Genomic DNA, 20,630 nt, shown 5'->3' with positions numbered 1-20,630 from the left:
GTGCACACTCCTTAGGAGTGCAAGTCAAAACCAGGATTCAAACCCAAGGGTCAGTCATCAGGGATCCATGCTGAAACAAAGATCTGAAGTCCCAGTAAACCATGTCCCAAGAGACAGGACCCAGGAGTACACCCTGCTGTCCATGAGGAGACGTAGAAAACGTGGATGTGCTTTCAGCACACTCCATAGTCAGGCTGGAAGCATGTTCCACCTGGCAGTCACAGGGCATGTCTGGAAGCCATGCCTTCCTCTGGTCTCCTTAAGGTTGGTCATAGTGCTTTGTGCACGATGGGTAAGAGAATTTTATTGTTGGATTTAAGTGTTGAGCTGTAGGTTAATCTTGTATCCAAACTCTAAGGGAACTTAATGATGGTCGACAAGATGATATTCACTTCATTCCAACACCTCTCTTACAGTTTTAAGCCAGCCCAGCTTCCATCAGGGAACAAAATAATGTATAAAGCAACTGTGCTTACACAGTTAGAACTTAAGAACAACAAGCAACCTGTAACAGTCATTCATCTTCATGGTTTGTTGTTTTTTGTTAATTGTTTAGGTACCTAGATCCATACATTCATGAACCAACGTTCCCTGGATGTGGAAATCTGCAGACAATGGGTAATAGATTACAGAAACATAAAATGAGGAAAACTAAAATCTGAGATATTACCTTTGACATACAGTATCATCACCAAAGTTCAATGCTAACTTTGCCTTTTGTAAGAAAATACAAAAGACAATATAAGCAGAGCTGAGAAAGACCATCTTTATTATTCTCACCCACATTATCAGTTTTGCTAAGTCATGCTTGCAGGATGGTAGCTACAAGGGAAGTTAAATTAGTTGTATCCTCAAGGAAGGAAAAGTACCCCCCGCGCTTGCCTGCTCTCAAAAGCTCCCAATGTTCAGGGTGAGAACAGCTGTTTCCCAGCCTGGATGTTTTTCAGTCACTGTAGCATACCGCAGGGGTAAAATTAACCAAGACTTGATTGTTGTGGGTTGAAAGGGCCCTGATGTTTCTGGATCATTTGCGATAAACTCTTAACATGAAAGAGCAGTGGCCCCAAGCCAATGACAGGGGTAAGGGAGCCACCCCAGGGCGGCCCAACCACACCCTGAAAGCCACCCTACAGAAGATTCCTTCCCACCACAGATCTCCAACCACATTTTGACTCTTAAGATACATGGGCACTGGTGAAAGGAAAGCAGGAACCCAACCAAAGCAGCATAGTCCAGGCACACCCAAGGGCTGGACCACTTCAGAACAGGATCGGGGCCGCCCTCCTTGCCCTTAGGCTCTAGCAGGGCAGCCACTTTATCTTAGGTGGCAGCTGGACTGGAGGGAGAACAGGATGCAGCTGGAAAGGCAAAGAAGTGGGTGAGGGGCCAGAACTCAGCCATTTCCCTACTCCACACCCCCCTTTCTTTTCAAAACAATCTCTGCACTGTGACCCAATTGTGACTTGCCCCAGAATGTCTACCTTCTGGTTCAACTTGAAACACTCTGAGCAAAGAGCCAGAAGTGACTCCCAGTTGGCAGCTGCTGCCACAAAATCCACTCTGTTGACAAACAGGACCACAACTGTCAACTGTGAGACCAGCATCCTATGTAGGGCCTGCAGCGGGGCGGGTTAGGATAGCAGATTCACACCAGACTGTCAAGGTTTTCAGTTTAAGTGTGTGTGTGTGCATGTGCGTGTGCGTGCGTGTGTGTACACAAATTCAAAGACAACTAGTCATCCAAACTATCCCCCTTCAGGCAAGCTGGGGAGCGTGGCCGTCGCAGTTGCCCAGATACACAAAGGACATCCAAACTCGTCAACTTTTTCTCTCAACTGTTCAACCTGAACTTTGTTGTTACCAAAGCTCCAAAACGCTACCCGGGTTTGGGATGAATGAACAGACATTCTGTACTGAAGTTTTGGCATCCATTAAGCCACTGCAATTCCAAAAGCTTTCCAACTGTCTTTTCATCTTACTCTTTCTATTAAAATGTCATCCTAGCAACCTTCTCCTCAGAAGTCCCCTTCAGTCTGAGTTTCTTAATCCACATCAAGCTGTCTTCATCTTTCCTTCCCTAATGCACAGGGCCCTCTCTTGCTGAACTTTTCATTCTGGCAGAAGGACTCCTGGGTGAAGTATGACAGTGCCATTCTGGGGAAGATGACCTGCCTGGGAGCACACACTGATACACGTGACTCTGAAATGGAAATGCATTTCTCCTTTCATAGTCAGTCACCAAATACTGAGATCTGAACAGTCAGAAAGAATTTTCTTTGAGCTAACGATTCCAAAATGACTTCCACACCAAAACCCAAATGGGATACTCTACAGGGTCTATTTCCATTCATGTGGTTAATACTAAATCACTCATCAATTATGGGTTACCTTACCCAATACAAATGGGCTGAGGACTGGAAAGAAAGACCTCATCTCTTAGCAATGCTCTGCTATCTCATACATTTATTGGGTTGGCCAAAAAATTTGTTCAGGTTTTTCTGTAACATCTTATGGAAAATCCAAACAAACTTTTTGGTCAACCCAATAAATATCCAACACATTTATGATGGCTGTATCTGAAGCTGAGAGAGTAATCAGCCTCATACTCCCTAGGATCCCATAGGTAAGCTGACAGTGACTGTCCTCCCAATAATGTTCTCAGGCAATCCTTGTTTTCAAACCACTGTGGAATAATCATGTGGAAAAAAGCAAAGGGGATTTCTTCAATCACTCCCTGCCTGGCTCCTTCTAACTATTCACACTTACTGGATCACATTTAGGGCACCAACATCCAGGTACAGTCCACAAAGTGACTGTCTCCCCAGTTACCACCATCCTAACTTCAAACCTGTGTGTGCCCCTTATAACCATCCCCTCTACCTTCCCCCGACAGGCTCAGAGGAAAGGACTCCTTCCTGGGTGAGCCTCTCCAAACCTCAATTTCCTCATCTTGGAAGCGGCCATCATCCATTTCTTTTTGATTGTGAAGTTCAAAACAAATATGAGAAACACCTAATAAACCAAATATCTTTGAAATAAGACACTGTATCAAAGGTGATCATTATTTCTACCAAATTTAACACGAGGAGCCCACTTTCTCACTATTGTTACTTCACTTTCTGTTTTCATGTGCTGTGCTTAGTCGACTGCTCACCCATGTCCGACTCTTTGCAACCCCGTGGACTGCAGCCTTTCAGGCTCCTCTGTCCTTGGGATTCTCCAGGCAAGAATACTGGAGTGGGCTGCCATGCCCTCCTACAGGGGATCTCCCTACCCAGGGATCGAACCCAGGTCTCCTGCACTGCAGGCGAAGACTTTATTGTAGGAGCCTCCAGGGAAGCCCGTGGCTCCCTATTTATATTTAATGTGCATGTGTTTCTCTTACCTAAAAATACTTTTATATTTAGAATTTTCCTGCCTTAATTTAACTGTTTCTGAACTCACTATCCCTTCAAAACAACAAATTCTTTCCTTCATCTGAGTATCAAACTGTTCCAACTTGGCCCACATCTACTGCTCATTTCCCATCTAGTAGTTCCCTCTCCTTAAAGCTGGACTCTACTAGACCTGCAGAGGTCCTTCAGGATTACCAGTGATCACGCCGCCAAGAGAAGCCTCAGCTTCAGCATCGGGCCCTCCAATGAATATTCAAGACTGATCTCCTTTAGCATGGACTGGTTTGATCTCCTTGCAGTCCAAGGGACTCTTAAAAGTCTTCTCATGCCACCACTTCTCCCCTCTCCTCCTCCTCAAACTCAACAGAGCCCTGAGTGGTGTTGATGTCTGGCCATTCACCAGCACGTAGCCTTGAACCACTGACTTAACATCAAGCTTCCAAGACAGTATTTCTGATCAAGTCTGTTAAGTGCCACACAGCCTTGACTGATGTTAAATCTCTCCCTCTCTGCCTCTACCTGTCCAGGACCTGCTTTGTGCTAAACCTGTTGCTGTCCTTGCCTTCTCCACAAACCTTTTCCAGTTGCTTTCTGGTTGCTCCCTCTCCTAAGCCATCACCATCCCCTCCTCCCTGAATTTCCAAAAATATTACTTATAGAGGAGCATCTATCTAGGCACCTGATCTAGTTCTGTCAATAACAGATTTCTAGTCTGCAATATGAGAACACAGTTATCATATTGTTGTTCAGTTGCTCAGTCGTGTCCGACTCTTTTCGACCTCATGGACTGCAGCACACCAGGCTTCCCTGTACTTCACCAACTCCCGGTGCTTGCTCAAACTCATGTCCATCAAGTTAGTGATGCCATCCAACCATTTCATTCTCTGTTGTCTCCTCCTCTTGCCCTCAATCTTTCCCAGCATCAGGATCTTTTCTCACGAGTTGGTTCTTCACATCAGGTGGCCACAGTACTGGAGATTCAGCTTCAGCATCAGGCCTTCCAATGAATATTCAGGACTGATTTCCTTTAGGATGGACTGGTTTGATCTCCTTGCAGTCCAAGGGACTCTTAAGAGTCTTCTCAAGCACCACTGTTCAAAAGCATCAATTTTTCAGCACTCAGCCTTCATGATTCAACTCTCACGTCCATACACGACTACTAGAAAAACCATAGCTTTGGGGACTAGACAGACCTTTGTTGGCAAAGTAATGTCTCTGCTTTTTAATACACTGTCTAGATTTGTCATAGCTTTTCTTCAAAGGAACAAGTATCTTTTAATTTTATGGCTGCAGTCACCAACCACAGTGATGTTGGAGCCCAAGAAAATAAAGTCTGTCACTGTTTCCATTGTTTTCCCATCTATTTGCCATGAAGTGATGGGACCAGATGCCATGATCTTAGTCTTCTGAATGTTGAGTTCTGAATCAGTGTGCATTCCTTCACTCTCCTCTTTTGCCTTCATCAAGAGTCCCTTTACTTCCTCTTCACTTTCTGCCATAAGAGTGGTATCATCTGCATATCTGAGGTTATTGATATTTCTCCCGGCAATCTCGATTCCAGCCTGCGTTTCTTCCAGTACAGCGTTTCTCATGATGTACTCTGCATATAAGTTGAATAAGCAGGGTGGCAATATACAGCCTTAGATGTACTCCTTTTCCTATTTGGAAGCAGTCTGTTGTTCCAGGTCCGGTCCTAACTGTTGCTTCCTGACCTGCATACAGGTTTCTCAGGAGGCAGGTATGGTGGTCTGGTATTCCCCTCTCTTTCAGAGTTTTCCACAGTTTGTTGTGATCCACAGTCAAAGGCGTTAGCATGGCCAATGAAGCAGCAGTAGATGTTTTTCTGGAATTCCCTTGCTTTTTCCATGATCCAACGGATGCTGGTGATTTGATCTCTGGTTCCTTTGCCTTTTCTAAATCCAGCTTGAACATCTGGAAGTTCTCAGCTCATGAACTGTTGAAGCCTAGCTTTTTTTTGAGCATGACCTTGCTAGCATGTGAAATGAGTGCAACTGTGCGATAGTTTAACCATTCTTTGGCATTGCCCTTCTTTGGGATTGGAATGAAAGCTGACCTTTTCCAGTACTGTGGCCACTGTTGAGTTTTCCAAATCTGCTGGCATATTGAGTGCAGCACTTGAACAGCACCATCTTTTAGGACTTGAAATAGATCAGGAGAATTCCATCACTTCCACTAGCTTTGTTTGTAGTGATGCATCATAAGGCCCACTTGACTTTGCACTCCAGGATGTCTGGCTCTCGGTGAATGATCACACCATTGTGGTTATCCGGATCATTAAAACCTTTTTTTGTACAGTTCTTCTGTATTTTTTTGCCACCTTTTCTTAATAACTTCTGCTTTTGTTAATATTCAGATCATTAAGATCTTTTTTGTACAGTTTTTCTGTATATTTTTGCCACCTCTTCTTAATATCTTCTGCTTCTAGATCCATACCATTTCTATCTTTTATTGTGTCCATCTTTTGCATGAAATGTTCCCTTGGTATCTCTAATTCTCCTGAAGAGACATTATCATATAAGTTATCTTTCAGTTTTTCATCTCATGCATCCCATACTGAAACTGTCACCAAATCTTACCATTTCCTCTTTCAAAATGTTTCCTGAATTAGCCTTTTTCTCTCTGGTCCTCATCCTCTTCAGTCTAGATAACAATTAGACTCTGAATCAATTTTCTCATCTATTTTTATTTTCTCCTTCTCCAAGCTGGTGGTTCTCAAATTTCTGGTGTTAGAGCTCACCTTTAAAAATTAAGGACTCCAAAGAGTTAGGCTTATGTGGATTATGTCCATGATATTCATCATGTTAGAAATTAAAATTAGGAATTTAAAAATCTATGTTAATCCATTTTAAGTTAAAAATTACATTAACAAATAACACTTTTAGAATAACAACCATATTTTCAATTTAAAAGTTACTTAAGAATGGCATAGTTTAAATTTTTGCAAATTCTTTTTAACATGTGATTTAGTAGAAGACAGTTGGATTCTAATGTCTACTTCTGCATTCAATCTGTTGCAATAGGTTCTTTGGGTTGAAGCATGTGAAGAACTGTGGCTTCAGAGAGCTTTGTCTTTAGGAAAGGGAGGAACCTCTCCAGTTAATTACAGATATTCTTCTTTGATACCACCCCAAAACTTGACAAGTAGCAATTTCTTAAAGGTTAGTTCCAGTGTTGACTCTGAATCTGAATCAATGAACTTTCTGTACTGTGTTAAAAGAAAATCCAATGGTGTGTTTTATGCTTCAAATGGATTTTACCCATGCAAGGTTTTGTAACACCATGTATTGGGTCATTTGGAAAATACTGGTTTTGCAGCTCTTGCAAGTGTTGACACATTTTATTATACAACACCAAAATATCACATTCATTAACATCACCACAGATCTCAATAGAAAAATCCTGAGAAACCATCACACTCACTGTGACAGGTGCAAATTCCCCCAAACCTAATTTTCACTCAAAGGGTCAATTTTGATCACTGGCAACTAAACCCTGCCAGGGGTGTTTTTGTTTTTGTTTTTTTTTTCATAGAAGCAACATGCTCATTTTGTTCCTTTTGAGAAAATATATACAAACTACCCAATTTGGAATAACTAAGATTTGTCAGGAGTACTTTCAAGTAAAAATGATGTTCCCCCCTTTTTTTTTGAATGGCTAGTTCAGCTTGCAATTCAATCACACATGTGCTTTCCCTCCAGACAGCCATCATACTTCAGCACACAGTAGACACACTTTCTGCAGACTTCCACTTTCATCTCACCAGATATTTAAAAGGTGGGTATTCAAGGGTCAGGGCTTAAAATTCATTATTTTGGGGGCTTCATCAAGGACATTTTTCAGTGAACTATTATTTCTGATGCAAGTGGGTGGTGGTTAAAAAAAAAAAAAAAACCCACATGCAGCCCTAGAATAATAGCAGGTGCCCCTACCCTGACATGTGCTAAGGCATTGGAAGTTTTACCAACAATTGCTCTTGCACCATCACAAATGTCAATGTAAAAGAAATGGAAATATCAAGTGTTATTATGAAAAGAGCGGTGACTTCACAGACCCCTGCAAGGGTCTTGGGGATGCCTAGAAGTCCATGTACCACACTTGCAGTCTTTAAATGTTGAACTGTACTAAATTCTCTTTCTTTAAAATAACAAATAAAATCATAATTGCACACACCCTCATCCTACTAGAGGGTAGGATCCCTGGAGAAAGAAATGGCAGCCCACTCCAGTATTCTTGCCTGGAAAATCCCATGGATGGCGGAGCCTGGTAGGCTACCGACCATGGGGTCACAAAGAGTCAGACACGACTGAGCTACTTCACTTTCACTTTCATCCTACTAACTGATCTCTCATTTTCCATTACTTTCTCAACTCTTTGGGGGTAAAAGAGATGTAGTTTACCCTCATCAATTCTATTTACTTATCACATACCCACAACTTAAACTCATTCACTTGCCCAAGGCTCCTGAGATGGCCATATTAGGCACAGTAACTTTTTTTATGGTCCGTCTCCTTTTTTGACTTCCCTGTGTGTGTATGTGTGTGTATATATGTATTTTTAATTGAAGTATAGGTGATTTACAATGTTTCAGGTGTGCAACAAGGTGATTCAGTTATACGTATACACATATATTATTTTTGAAATTATTTTCCATTATAGGTTATTACAAGATATTGACTATAGTTCCCTATGCTATACAGTAAACCTTTGTTGCATATCTATTTTTTAATTAGAAATCTAGCATTCTACTCATACTAAGTCAAACAAGTGGAATCAAAATGTCATAATCTTTTAGTTTAGGCAAAAATTCATAAGTTTTCTAAGATATATATATTATACATATTTATAAATATACATATACAAAAGTTTTTCTACTACACTTGATAAAGGCTTAAGAAAGAACATTAAAAAAAAAAGAGATGGAGAAATTGAGAACATAAACTAATGAAATGGTAGCACTGAATATGAAATAGAAAAGTGAAACAAACTAGATAAAAGCAAAAGATCATCACATAGTCCAGATGTTTTTAAACATGACTGCTCACTAGAAACATATCTGGAGCTCTGGAGAAAAAAGCAATACCTGAGCATTTGCATTTTTCAAAAAGTTTCAAGATAATTGTGATACACATCTTGATTTTTAAACGTGATTATGGGTTTTTCTATTAGATCCTAGCTTTGGTGAGATAGAGGTCTATTATTTTCTTCCTGTTGACCAATCATAAGTAAGTAAAGTCGCTCAGTCGTGTCCGACTCTTTGCGACCCAATGGACTGTAGCCTACCAGGCTCCTCCCTCCATGGGATTCTCCAGGCAAGAGTACTGGAGTGGGTTCATGATACAATGGTATTAAGTGAGTAATAGTTACATCATCACAAAAGTAAAAAATGTTTATCAGTTTTCACAATCAATAGCCAGACAAAAAATAAAAGATAATTACAATTGCAAGCCATAATGGGAATATGACTAACTTAACAATATAAAATAACTACATACAATTTGGGGGGTGTCGAGCAGAGTGATGTAAAGTGGAAGTGCATATATGCACAAGTTTTCATCCACCCATTCAGTCTATGTCTTTTGGTTGGTGCATTTAATCTATTTACATTTAAGGTAATTATCAATATGTATGATCCTATTACCGTTTTCTTAATTATTTTGGGCTTACTTTCTGTAGGTCTTTTCCTTGTGCTTTCCGCCTAGAGAAGGTCCTTTAGCATTTGTTCTAAAGCTGATTTGGTGGTGCTGAATTCTCTTAACTTTTGCTTGTCTGGAAAGCTTTTGATTTCTCCATCAAATCTGAAGGAGAGTTTTGCTGGGTAGAGTATTCTTGGTTGTAGGTTCTTTCCTTTCATTACTTTCAATATATCATGCCACTTCCTCTGGCTCCTAGAGTTTCTGTTGAGAAGTCAGCTGATAGCCTTAAGGGAGTTCTCTTGTATGTTATTTGTCATTTTCCCTTATTGTTTTAAGATTCTATCTGTCTTTAATTTTTGTCAGTTTGATTACTATGTGTCTCTGTGTGTTCCTCCTTGGGTTTATCCTTCCTGGGACTCTCTGTGCTTCCAGGACTCGGTTGAGTATTTCCTTTCCCATGTTCAAAAATTTTTCAGCTATTTTCAAATATTCCTGAGGTCCTTTCTCTCTCTATTCTCCTTCTAGGACCCCTATACTGTGACTGTTGGTGCATTTAATGATGTCCCAGAGGTCTCTTAAGCTGTCTTCATTTCTTCTCATTCTTTGTTCTATATTCTGTTCTGTGGCAGTGATCTCCACCATTCTATTCTCCAGGTCATTTATCTGTTCTTCTGCCTCAGTTATTCTTCTGTTGATGCCTTCTAGTTTATTATCCGTCTCTGCTTGTTTGTTCCTTAGTTCTTCTAGGCCTTTGGTAAACATTTCTTGCATCTTCTCAGTCTTTGCCTCCATTCTTTTCCCAAGATCCGGGATCATCTTCACTATCATTATTCTGAATTCTTTTTCTAGAGAGTTGCCTATCTTTACTTCATTTAGTTGTTTCTCTGGGATTTCATCTTGTTTCTCCATCTGGGACATAACTTTCATCATGACTAACTTTCTGTAATATGGTTTTTGTTTTAGCTGCTGTGAAGACTGTGCTCCTTGCTGCTTCTGTCTGCTCTCTGATGAAGGAGACTAAGAGGCTTGCATAAGCTTCTTGATGGGAGGCACTGGAGATGGGAGGCACTGGAGATGGTCTTGCTCTGGTGGGCAGGGCCTTGCTCAGCAAAGCTTTAATCCAATTATCTGCTAATTGGTGGGGTTGGGCTCCCTCCCTGGTAGTTGTTTGGACTGAGTTTGACCCCAGCCCTAGGGTCTACAGGCTCTATGGTAGGGTTAATCGCTAACTCCAACTGGGTATACACCAAGGGGGACCTTCCAGCGCCCCTGTCCGACCCATGCCTCTGCCCCTGCCGACCCACACCTCCACAGGAGGCCCTCCAACATTAGCAGGTTTTTGGTTCAGTCTCCTGGCGGGGTCACTGCTTCCCTCCTCTGGGTCTTAGTGCATGCAAAATTTTGTTTGTGCTCTCCAAGACTGGCATCTCTGTTTCCCTCAGTCCTCTGGAAGGCTTATTATCAAATCCTGCTGGTCCTTAAGGTCATATTCCCTGGGGATTGCCAGTCCCTTTTTAGGATCCTCAGACTGGGAAGCCTGATGTTGGGTTCAGAACCTTCACAATAGTGTGAGAACTTCTTTGGTATTATTGTTCTCCGGTCTGTGTGTCACCCACCCAGCAGATATAGGATTTGATTTTATCACGATTACGCCCTTCCTACCATCTTGCTGCAGCTTCTTCTTTGTCTTTGGACATAGCGTATCTTTTTTTGGTGGGTTCCAGTGTCCTCCCGTCAATGGCTGTTCGACAATTAGTTGCAACTTTGGTGCTCTCGCAGGAGGATATAAATGCCTGTCCTTCTAATCCACCATCTTGAACCAGAAGCCTCTTGTATATGTTTGACCTTGGCACATATTCTGTCCTCCAAGGAAGGAAGTAACAACTTTCACATCAGATAGAAGAGAAACTCATGGATACTGTGTGGTCTTGTTGCTTTTTCTTCCCTTTAGCTGTGCTTCTTCCATGTTATTCACAGCTCAAGAATAAAATATCAAAGGTTTTCAGGTCTCTTCTTTCAATGACCTTTTTCCTAGTGTTCAGTTGTCGCTCAGTTGTGTGTCCGACTCTGCGACTCCATGAATTGCAGCACTCCAGGTTTCCCTGTCCATCACTAACTCCCAGAGCTTACTCAAACTCATATCCATCAAGTCAGTGATGCCATCCAACCATCTCATCCTCTGTCGTCATCCCTGTCTCCTCCCACATTCAATCTTTCCCAGCATCAGGGTCTTTTCTAACGAGTCAGTTCTTCGCATCAGGTGGCCAAAGGACTGGAGTTTCAGCTTCAGCCTCAGTCCTTCCAATGAATACTCAGGACTGATCTCCCTAGTGTAATACACCCTGTCTCATCACATCCACTCGAGGCAAAAGGCTACCCAGGTTACCCTGAACTCTTAAGCCCCAGTTTGATTTTTCCAGCTATTCAGAGGACATCTTTGCCTGGATGTTTCCAAACCTCAAACTCAACATGCCTGAAACTGAATTCAAACCAAAATAGACAGATACCTCTCTTCCAGTGTTCATTTAATGTTGTCTCAAAACTCTGAAGTCATCATCTTCATCTCTTACAGCTTCCATGTCCTTGTGATCTCTTGGGAATCTTCCTACCCCTCACTTCTTTCCTGATCGTGTTCTATGGATAATTTGAGATCTTAGTCTATCACGTAACTATTGAAATCATTTTCTAACCATTCTCCATGACTGCAGTCCCCTTCCTGCCCCCACGCCATCCTACACTTTGCTGACAGGTGAATCTTAATGCACAGGACTCCAAGCAAGTCTTTCCTGGCACAGCATCTCCATCTGCACTGGATTTGTCACACAGCTTAGATTAGTCGACACTACTCCCCCGCCCCCACACTATAGTTACTCTGTATATATAAGTCTTTAATCCCTGCCCAGACTCTAAGGCTCCAAGAGAAAAGGATCTATGCTTGAAAGGCTATCTCAAATAGCATCCAACACAATTCTTTTCACAGCACAAGAATTTTTTATTCAAGGAAATGCAGAACGAATGGCTATTCTACTCTAGTCTCTGTTCCACTGCACACATACCAGGGATATTTCCCCTTCTATACTTCTATCGAGCTAAAACCTTATTCAACCGTTGGTCAAGTGGTGCAACACCATTCTAAGAAGCTGGAATTTAAATTAGCAGGAGCAAAGTTACCTCTTGGGAAAGCAAGAGCAATGTGATCAGGAGGAAAAAAAGTCATGTTTTCTTTCTTAAACTGAGTAGTGCGTAGACAGGTATCATATTCTTTATACCTTTTTCATTCTTTACATCTTTCTGAATGTCTAAAATAGTCATCAAAAACATAAGGTACCAATATTTACTGAAACATATTTAAAAAAGGATTCACTCCTCCCAGTAAGATAGTTCTGCATTTAATTATTCTTCTATTTCATATGTTAGTTCTACTTGCTAACCAGATGGCTAGAAAAAAAGTTTCATCATATTTTGGATTGATCTTCATCAAACAATGACTCATAAGACTAAAACTTTCTCACCCTTTCCCATCAAAGCTTGCTCAAGTAGCAAGGATAGATCGAAGCAAACCTAAACAGATTATGGCTGCCCCGAATTCAAGAAAAGCATAGCTGTGAATACTATTACAGTTAAATAATCCTCCCTAATTTGTCTGTTTTTTTAATTTTCCCTTAAGGCAGAGGTATTGTTCTGTGGGTAGCATTTTCTCCATAAACAATATGTTGGCCTAGTAACAGGAAGCTTATTTGTGAAGAACTTACTCTACATATAAGATTCTTAGGATCATTTGACAGGAAAAAGGGGATTATATTTTGTTTGAGGACTAAGAAAAAAATGCTGTTTTTCCAACACATTTAAAAATACTGAATAAAGTAGAATCTTTCCATGAAAAGGTTTGCAGGTTAGTGTAAACTTTAATAAACAGGTTCTTTGCTTGTAACAAAAATGTTCACCTGCCATATCATATATCCCACTTCCCAGATGGCTAAAATATGCAGATTACAAATACAACTGTTTATAAATTAATGCATAAATTCCAAGTGCTCACTCGTTTTGTTTTACTTTAAATTTCAGGAAGCTAAGAGTTAAGGATTTACGGAGCCACACAACCATAAAGCAAGGCAGTTTAGTCTGGGAAGGGAATTTCAAACATCTAGGAATAACCTGATATTTCACAAATCCATGAAAAATTTCAAAAGCATTTCACAAGGGGCTGTTTTCAATAGTTCGTGCATCTGGTGAATACCAAAATGCTATTACTGACAGCATCCAGAAGAGTGTCTTAGAGACTTTTTTTTAAAAATGCCCAAAGGAAGTATGTAAAGTATAAGCCCAAGGTTTAAATTAAAACTTAAGTGATCCTACTGCTATGAAAGCCTAGAAATGAGAATTTAGCTCATCATGCATCTGTACATGTTTGGATGAATACTCAGACTCAATTAGTTTCTGTTTGCTCCAGCTTTGCCTTTAGATTCAATGACCTGGACATAAAATTTATACTTTAATATGGCAAACTTCATTAACCCCACAGAAATGTAAAGGATTCTATAGGGAAATACAAAACATGCCAACCTTTAGTAATTATCAAGCTAAATTTTGTTAGGCAACCACCTCTTCATCAACCAACAGATAACTCTGATGGGGATCCCACCAGCATCATGACAACCCATGAAAAACTACATGCCCACAGGCATGAACTACATCCCTTTCCCAGATACCTAAAAAAGAGGAAATGTACCCTGCCTCTTAATTCTAGACAAACTTCTGGAAATCCCTGATATGTATTCGCAGCCCAGGTATGTCACAATGTCAGTCCCCATTGAGAAGGATGAGCCTAAATCCAAGAGCAAGGGTCTCAGGAGTAAGCGTGTTTGAAGACTGCTGGCTACACCAGCAACATCAATCACTGTGCTTGAATTTAGCTCAGCTGGCAGCCAAGCACAAGAACACCTTCTCCCCTAAGAAAGTCAATTCTGCCTTGAACAAGGGGAGAAGAGTTGACAGTGGGAACTATTTATAACCTCACTTCTTTGCCCAACAAAGATCCTAAATTTGTCCTCATTCTTACCCCAGAGGGAGGACCTCAGCAGGACTCCCGCCCATGGAACAAGGGGTCATACCATGGAGTCTACACCAGTCAAACGCCAGGGGCGTAACCAACCAGGACTCCACAGGCAAATGGGGTCAGGGGCTAGGGTGGGCAGGCTTAGTCTGAAATGGGCAGACAGCTCAGTAAACTCAGATTATTGATATTCACTTCAGAGGAACAGGTTTCCATTTTCTTTTTGATACCCAGAATAGAAATGAGAGAACAGATCAGCCCGCAGACACCCGGCACACGTGAATTCACAACCAGGAGGGTTCTCGTGTTTGCAGGTTCTCTGGCTGTTCTAACCAGACAGCACCACGGATCCTCTCCTCTGCAAGACCACACACCTGGCGCCCTGCCCCTCCCCAGCACAAATCCTAGTGTGAATCTCTCACAGAAGCCAAATGACTGCGTGCCTGGACAGAAGGAAAAACGGTGGGGCTGCTGGTCCCACCTCGGCCCCCACCCGCCCTAAACACCTCTTCCTGGTTTTCACTTTCTGCCAACCCCTCACTCAGCTTATTTTTAACTTTATTGTCACCACCACCACCCCACTCCATGTTCCTATCACAGTTTACACTTCCTACCCACTTCTCACTATGCCTTGGCCAACACATGATATGCACACACAGCGGCAGAAAATCAAAGGACAGCTGGACTCTTTCCCACCCACAATTAGAGAGACAAGGATGCCATTTCTCCTAAGGTGGAAATACGGGTGACTTTTCTCTTTCATCATTACTACATAAACTTGTGTCCATATTGGAGGTACAATAGGCTTCTCCACATTTTCCTCAGAATTCTTAACCATGTGTTTCTGCAGCAAAATAGGATATAAATTCAAAACACACAAAGACTTTAGAGTTGTGAGTTGGGGAAACACCCCCACTGACAGAAAGGAATGAACAGGTCCATTCTCGAATCAATTAAAAAAAATAAAGTGCTATTAATATATCTACGAAATGCTAGAGCTTTTGTCTGTTACATGTATTTTCAGATAGAAGGAAAAAAGCAAAATATAAAGTGTCTTCATGAAAAGGTATCAATCAATTTGGAAGGTTTTTTGGTCTCTACTTCAATATTCGCTAAAGAAAAACTTTTGATGTTAAAAAAAAAATAAGCAGCTTTCAAAAGCTACCGAGTGCTTTTATGAAAGCTAGGTATTATAAGCTTTGTCCAGCTACAGTTTCAGCTTTTCAGCCAAAGCCTGTTGTTAAAATATTCTGAAACGATGGAGAACTTAAAAAAAAAATCTTGGAAGCATTCTTCTGGCTGGCTTTTTATATCCCCCCCATACTGGGGAGGTCAAAATTGACGGGAAATAAGTCTCAATCCTTAAACACTATTCCTACACTGTATACCATCTAAATAATTCACATTAGCTTAACAGATCTCTCTAACTGCCCAAGGAAAACCACTTCCCAGATATATTCAGTTTAGCGAAGGATTCCTACAAGAGGCACTCAAGTTTCCCTCAAAAGTGGAGTGTCACAGTATAAAATCTTTAGGGTGGAAATCATTGCAAACATATCCTTACCATTCTCACTGGGCTCTGCTGGCTTGGGCACGTCTCGGAACGGGATTATGACTGCATCTCCAGGCACTCTGGGGCTTTCCACATACTTGGGCTTCCTGACAGGACCTGTAGCAGGGAAAGATCTGAGTGTGTCTAATTTTTTCCAGCTGCAAACAAAGCTTCAGAATGTACAGTGTGTGTCCTTACCAGAACCCAGAGATGCCTAAAGAGCCAGCCCCTTCCCCTCCCGTGAACACACACACGGTCATTTCAGTACAGACGCGGCAACGTCCAGACCGGGCTGCCAAAGAGATGGGTGGAAGCTCAGCTCGCAGAATGTAAACTCTGACAAAAACAAAAGCAGCTCTTCTGCTATGCAGCCTCTACAGCTGTCTTTGGTATATGTCACGGAAGTGATTTTGACATGTTCGGACCTGGGCGGCTCGTGGTAAAGGAATTTTTTAACTTGGAATTTGTCTCTAATTGGGACTAAGACGATCAGGTTGCCTGGTATCTCCCCAAAGTCAGGAGGCAAGGATCACAAACCGCCAGGCTGTAACTAACATGCTCTGTGCAGCCATGGAACGCAGGCGTTTGATCAGCCTGGTGATACATGGCAATTGTGCCGGGCAGAAAAGACGGCTGCTTTCTTGGCAGCTGACATAGAAGAGGGAAGGCAGAGCAGTCAGTCTGGCATGCAATTTGGGGACACAGAGAGCCTGTTAATCATCTCTCTCACCACCTCTTCAACCCCAACTTATCATCAGCTAATCTAGAATTCGGAATTAGGCTACATGAAACCATCACACATTGCTGGTGGTAATGTACACGCGCAGTCACTTTGCAAAACAGCTTGGCAGTTCCCAAGAAGGTTACACATATGGTCCAATAAACCCACTTCTGTGTAAATATGCATTCAGACAAAAATCTGTACATGGATGCTCTTAGTAACATTACTCATTAACAGCCAAATGTCCAGCAACTGATGACAACAAAATGTGATATACTTATCACTGGGCAATAAAAAGAAAGTACTGATTCATGCTAAACATGGACAAAGCCTGAAAATATTTTGCTCAGTAAAAGAAGCCAGTCCCCAAAGACCACATAATATTCAATTCCATTCAAATGGAATGTCCAGAATAGGTAAATTTACAGAAACAGAGTATGAATGGTTACCAGGGCCTGGGGGGGTGTGCAGGCTTGATGGGTGATGGCTAGGGAGTCTGGGGTGATAAAAATAATCTAAAATTAGGTTGTGGTGATGGTACAAAACCTTGTGAATATACTAAAAACTGCTGCAGTGTACACTTCAAATGAGTGGATTGTATGGTATGTGAATTATATCTAAATGAAGCTGCTTTAAAAAAAAAAAAAAAAAACAGAACATACTGCCTACTCTGTCCAGTCCTTTCAAACATCCCATTACACTTTGGTCCAGAATCATCCACTTGACTGTTGTTTTCCTTGGTTGCCTTATACTTAAAAGTGTGCTTTTAATAAGGCTGCAGAGATAGGAAACATTTCACATCACTAAGAGAAGGTGGAGGATGAGTCACAGACAGGGGTCTACAGTTCTCTCTCCTGTTCAGCCCTCAGACACAGCCCGGCCCCTCCCAGGACCTCAGCCTCGGCACTGCACACTGACGGGGGAGTCAGGCAGATTCTGAAATCCTCCTGTGTCAAACGTCTCATGCATCTGAGAAATTCTATTCAGAATGTGGTTTATGGTGAGACATGCTGCCACCTAAAGGTTTACTGCAAAAGTGTCTACACTACTATAAAAATAATCTAATTCCCAGCCAGTTATAATGTACCACAACCGAAAATAGGCTACAAGATCAAAGAAGCTTATAGAGCTTGACAAATAGGATATTATTTTAGACTTTAGAAATCATGATTCTAAAATGACTAATGTAGTAGTTAACCATGCTGCTGCTGCTAAGTCGCTTCAGTCGTATCCGACTCTGTGTGACCCCATAGACAGCAGACCACCAGGCTCCCCCATCCCTGGGATTCTCCAGGCAAGAACACTGGAGTGGGTTGCCATTTCCTTCTCCAGTGCATGAAAGTGAAAAGTGAAAGTGAAGTCGCTCAGTCGTGTCTCACTCAGTGACACCATGGAATGCAGCCTTCCAGGCTCCTCCATCCATGGGATTTTCCAGGCGAGAGTACTGGAGTGGGGTGCCACTGCCTTCTCCGAGTTAACCATATGGTTGTCTTAATTGATTTAACCCTGTTAGAAAGGGAGGTTTTTTTAATTAACTAATTTGTTTGGCTGCAGTGAGTCTCAGTGGAGGCCTGCGGGACCTTTTCTTGTGGCATGCCGGCTTAGCTGCCCAGGGGCATGCGGGATCTTAGTTCCCCGACCAGGGATGGAACCTGCATTCCCCTGCATTGGAAGGCAGATTCTTAACCATTAGACCGGCAGGAAAGTCCCAGAAAAGGACTGTTTTTAAAGGTTGAAATGGAATGGTTACTGGGGATGAGCAGAAGGAAAGTAAGTGGAAAATGTCAGCTATACAACGGTACACAAAATACAATTCAGATTTTATTAAGAATACACATCTATCCATATATAAATATGCATGAAGGGAAAGACTGAAGAGCAGAGGGGAAACAAAGATATTTGCCGTGAAGGAGACAGCAACTAGGAAGAACCGGAACGGGGCAGGCAGAAACAGACCCAGGACAAATACAAGAGATTTTCTACGCTCTGGGTTCCCAAACCACACCTTATAGTGAAAGAGGTCAAGAGCACCTTCCTCTCTGCATCCACTCTTCTCCATTTACAGAACTCAAGGGAGCTAAAGCCTTTTATTATTATTGTCCAGTGATCCAAGTTACCCAAAACAGCAACCAGGCTCTACTCATGGAGTACCTGTGAGTTTCTGTTCACCTTAACTCCTCAGGGAATGGTAATAACTTATAGGGACCTACTTCCCAGCAATCCACCTATTCCACACATCCTTCCAAAATGTTCTCCTGCACATGGCTGAACAACGACTGTTAGGAATGGTTGGAATATGAAACTCAACATCACCCAGAGCCTTTGCAAAGCATCTATGCCCATCCGTTTGCCTGTAACTGTGTTCTATTCCGAGGTCGATCCCTCACCGTAAGAGATATTCAACACTAAGGAGATGGTGTTAAGAGCAGAGCCTCTGAATGGTGCAAAGCCTCTGAATTGATTCACTGTGCTGTCCAGAAGAAACTAACATAACATTGTAAATCAATTGGTTTTTATTTTTTTTTAAAGAGCAGAGCCTTTAGAGCTGGGCAGACCTAGGTTTAAATTTGGTCTCCATCCCTCTCCAACTCAAACTTCAGTACATCCCAGAGCTAAAAGAAGAATGAGGGAGGCTTCAGCTCTTAGGGGAATATCCTGAGAGCAGAGGTCAAGTGTCTCTGGCTCCCAGGCTTGGAACAGTGAAGCTGGAAAGGGACAAAACCTAGAATGTAACAAAGTCAATAAAACTGCAGTCAGTGGCCACACAAGCGTAACGACTTACATACATTAATTCATCCAGTCCTAATAATTTTGAAGGAAAAACACTATTTCCCCCATTTTTAGGTCAGGAAGCTGAGGTTCAAATCAGTGAAATGATTTGCTCAAGGCCAACACACAGTAAAGAAGGAACTCAAACAGTTTTGAGGTGCACGCAGGTTTGAAGCCCATGTACTAAATCACCATTCAGCCCTTATAAAAACTAGGAAATCTAGATTAAATGGGCAATCCTAGAAAAGGCCAGGGCAGTAGGGGCTTCCACCACCCAACCCTAGGTCTTGGTTATACATTCAGCAAATCTTTTATTCATACTCCCTTGTTTCTGATCTCCTCTTTTACTAGGAGCTGAAATATTATGAAGTGAATATAAACCATGGCTCTCCAACATGATCCTTTTATTTAAATTGCTTTTCACAAACTGAACCTCAAATGCTATAAAACCGGCTAAATTTATAACTCAGAGGTTTTCTTCTATCCCCCCTCAATCGCTCGTTAGAGACTCTGGGCACTTTCCATTAAACACAGCAGATGAATGCTCGTTTGCCCTCACTCCCTTTCAAAACACCATTAAAGCTGCAGTAAAGGGATTTAAGAGAGACCAGCGGGGAAGGAAGACAACCACAGGCAAGAAACTAAACTTCTGAAAGTGGAAACAGGCTGCCAAGGAGAATGGACGAAGCACAGCAGGAAAGGTTAGGACTGGGGAGGGGGAGGGCGTGCGGAGGAGGGAGGGCTCAGCCTCACACACAGCAGACCCCTCTGAAGGCAGGGGCATGGCAGGGTTGAACGCAGAAGTGTGGGTTGGAAATCTACTGAAAGGAAAGTAAGACCCCTCCAGACCCCCTTCCCAAACCAGGAAGCATTCCCTCCTCCATCCTGGATGCAGAAGTCTTCCCTGCAAAGGCTGAATTCCAAGACCATGGAGATGCAAGAGCTCAATTCCTCAGTGCTACACTCAGTCAGGGATGGGGAAAAATTCTCCCTGTGGATTGGTGGGCCCCGCCCAAATGCACCTCTCCACACCCTCCACCCCAGCCATCTGCTATGAAAATGCTGACAGCAAGCTTGCACACCAAGGAGGACCCTTTTTTGGTACCAGGGAGAGTTTTCGTGGAAGACAAAAAATTTTCCATGAACCAAGGTTGGGGGTGGGGTGGGGTGGGGTGGGGTTGGGAGAGATGGTCTGGGGATGATTCAAGTGCCCTTACATTTATTGTGCACCTTATTTTTATTATTATTACATCAGCTCCACTTCAGACCATCTAACATTATATCCTACAGGTTAGGGATCCCTGGATTAGAGATTCCTCCCTGGAAGGAGAAAAGGCCTATACATAATCACAGTTGAAGCCAAAGTCCCCAAAGAAATGGTGGGTCCCTGATCCATCAGTCTACCACAAAGCCTTCCCTACACACACACACACACACAGACACACACACACAGACACACACACACACACAGACACACACACACACA

The 20,630-nt window shown here is 42.2% G+C and overlaps 1 protein-coding gene across 4 annotated transcripts in view; it reads right to left on the bottom strand.

Moving 5' to 3' along the window:
* The window catches only part of TANC1 (tetratricopeptide repeat, ankyrin repeat and coiled-coil containing 1), a 242,270-nt gene that overhangs the window by 75,867 nt on the left and 145,773 nt on the right, over positions 1-20,630 (bottom strand). For 3 of the 4 annotated variants that reach the window (XM_040229144.1, XM_040229146.1, XM_040229145.1), the window contains exon 5: positions 15,667-15,771. In XM_040229144.1, the coding sequence (XP_040085078.1) occupies positions 15,667-15,771 (105 nt within the window). Of the gene's footprint in view, positions 1-15,666; positions 15,772-15,852; positions 16,190-20,630 lie in introns of those variants that run through there. The other variant, XM_040229147.1, reaches the window with a different exon arrangement.

This window comes from Oryx dammah, unplaced genomic scaffold (assembly GCF_014754425.2).
Source record: "Oryx dammah isolate SB20612 unplaced genomic scaffold, SCBI_Odam_1.1 HiC_scaffold_27, whole genome shotgun sequence".
Lineage (NCBI taxonomy): Eukaryota > Metazoa > Chordata > Mammalia > Artiodactyla > Bovidae > Oryx > Oryx dammah.
This window is presented reverse-complemented; position numbering and strand designations above follow the sequence as displayed.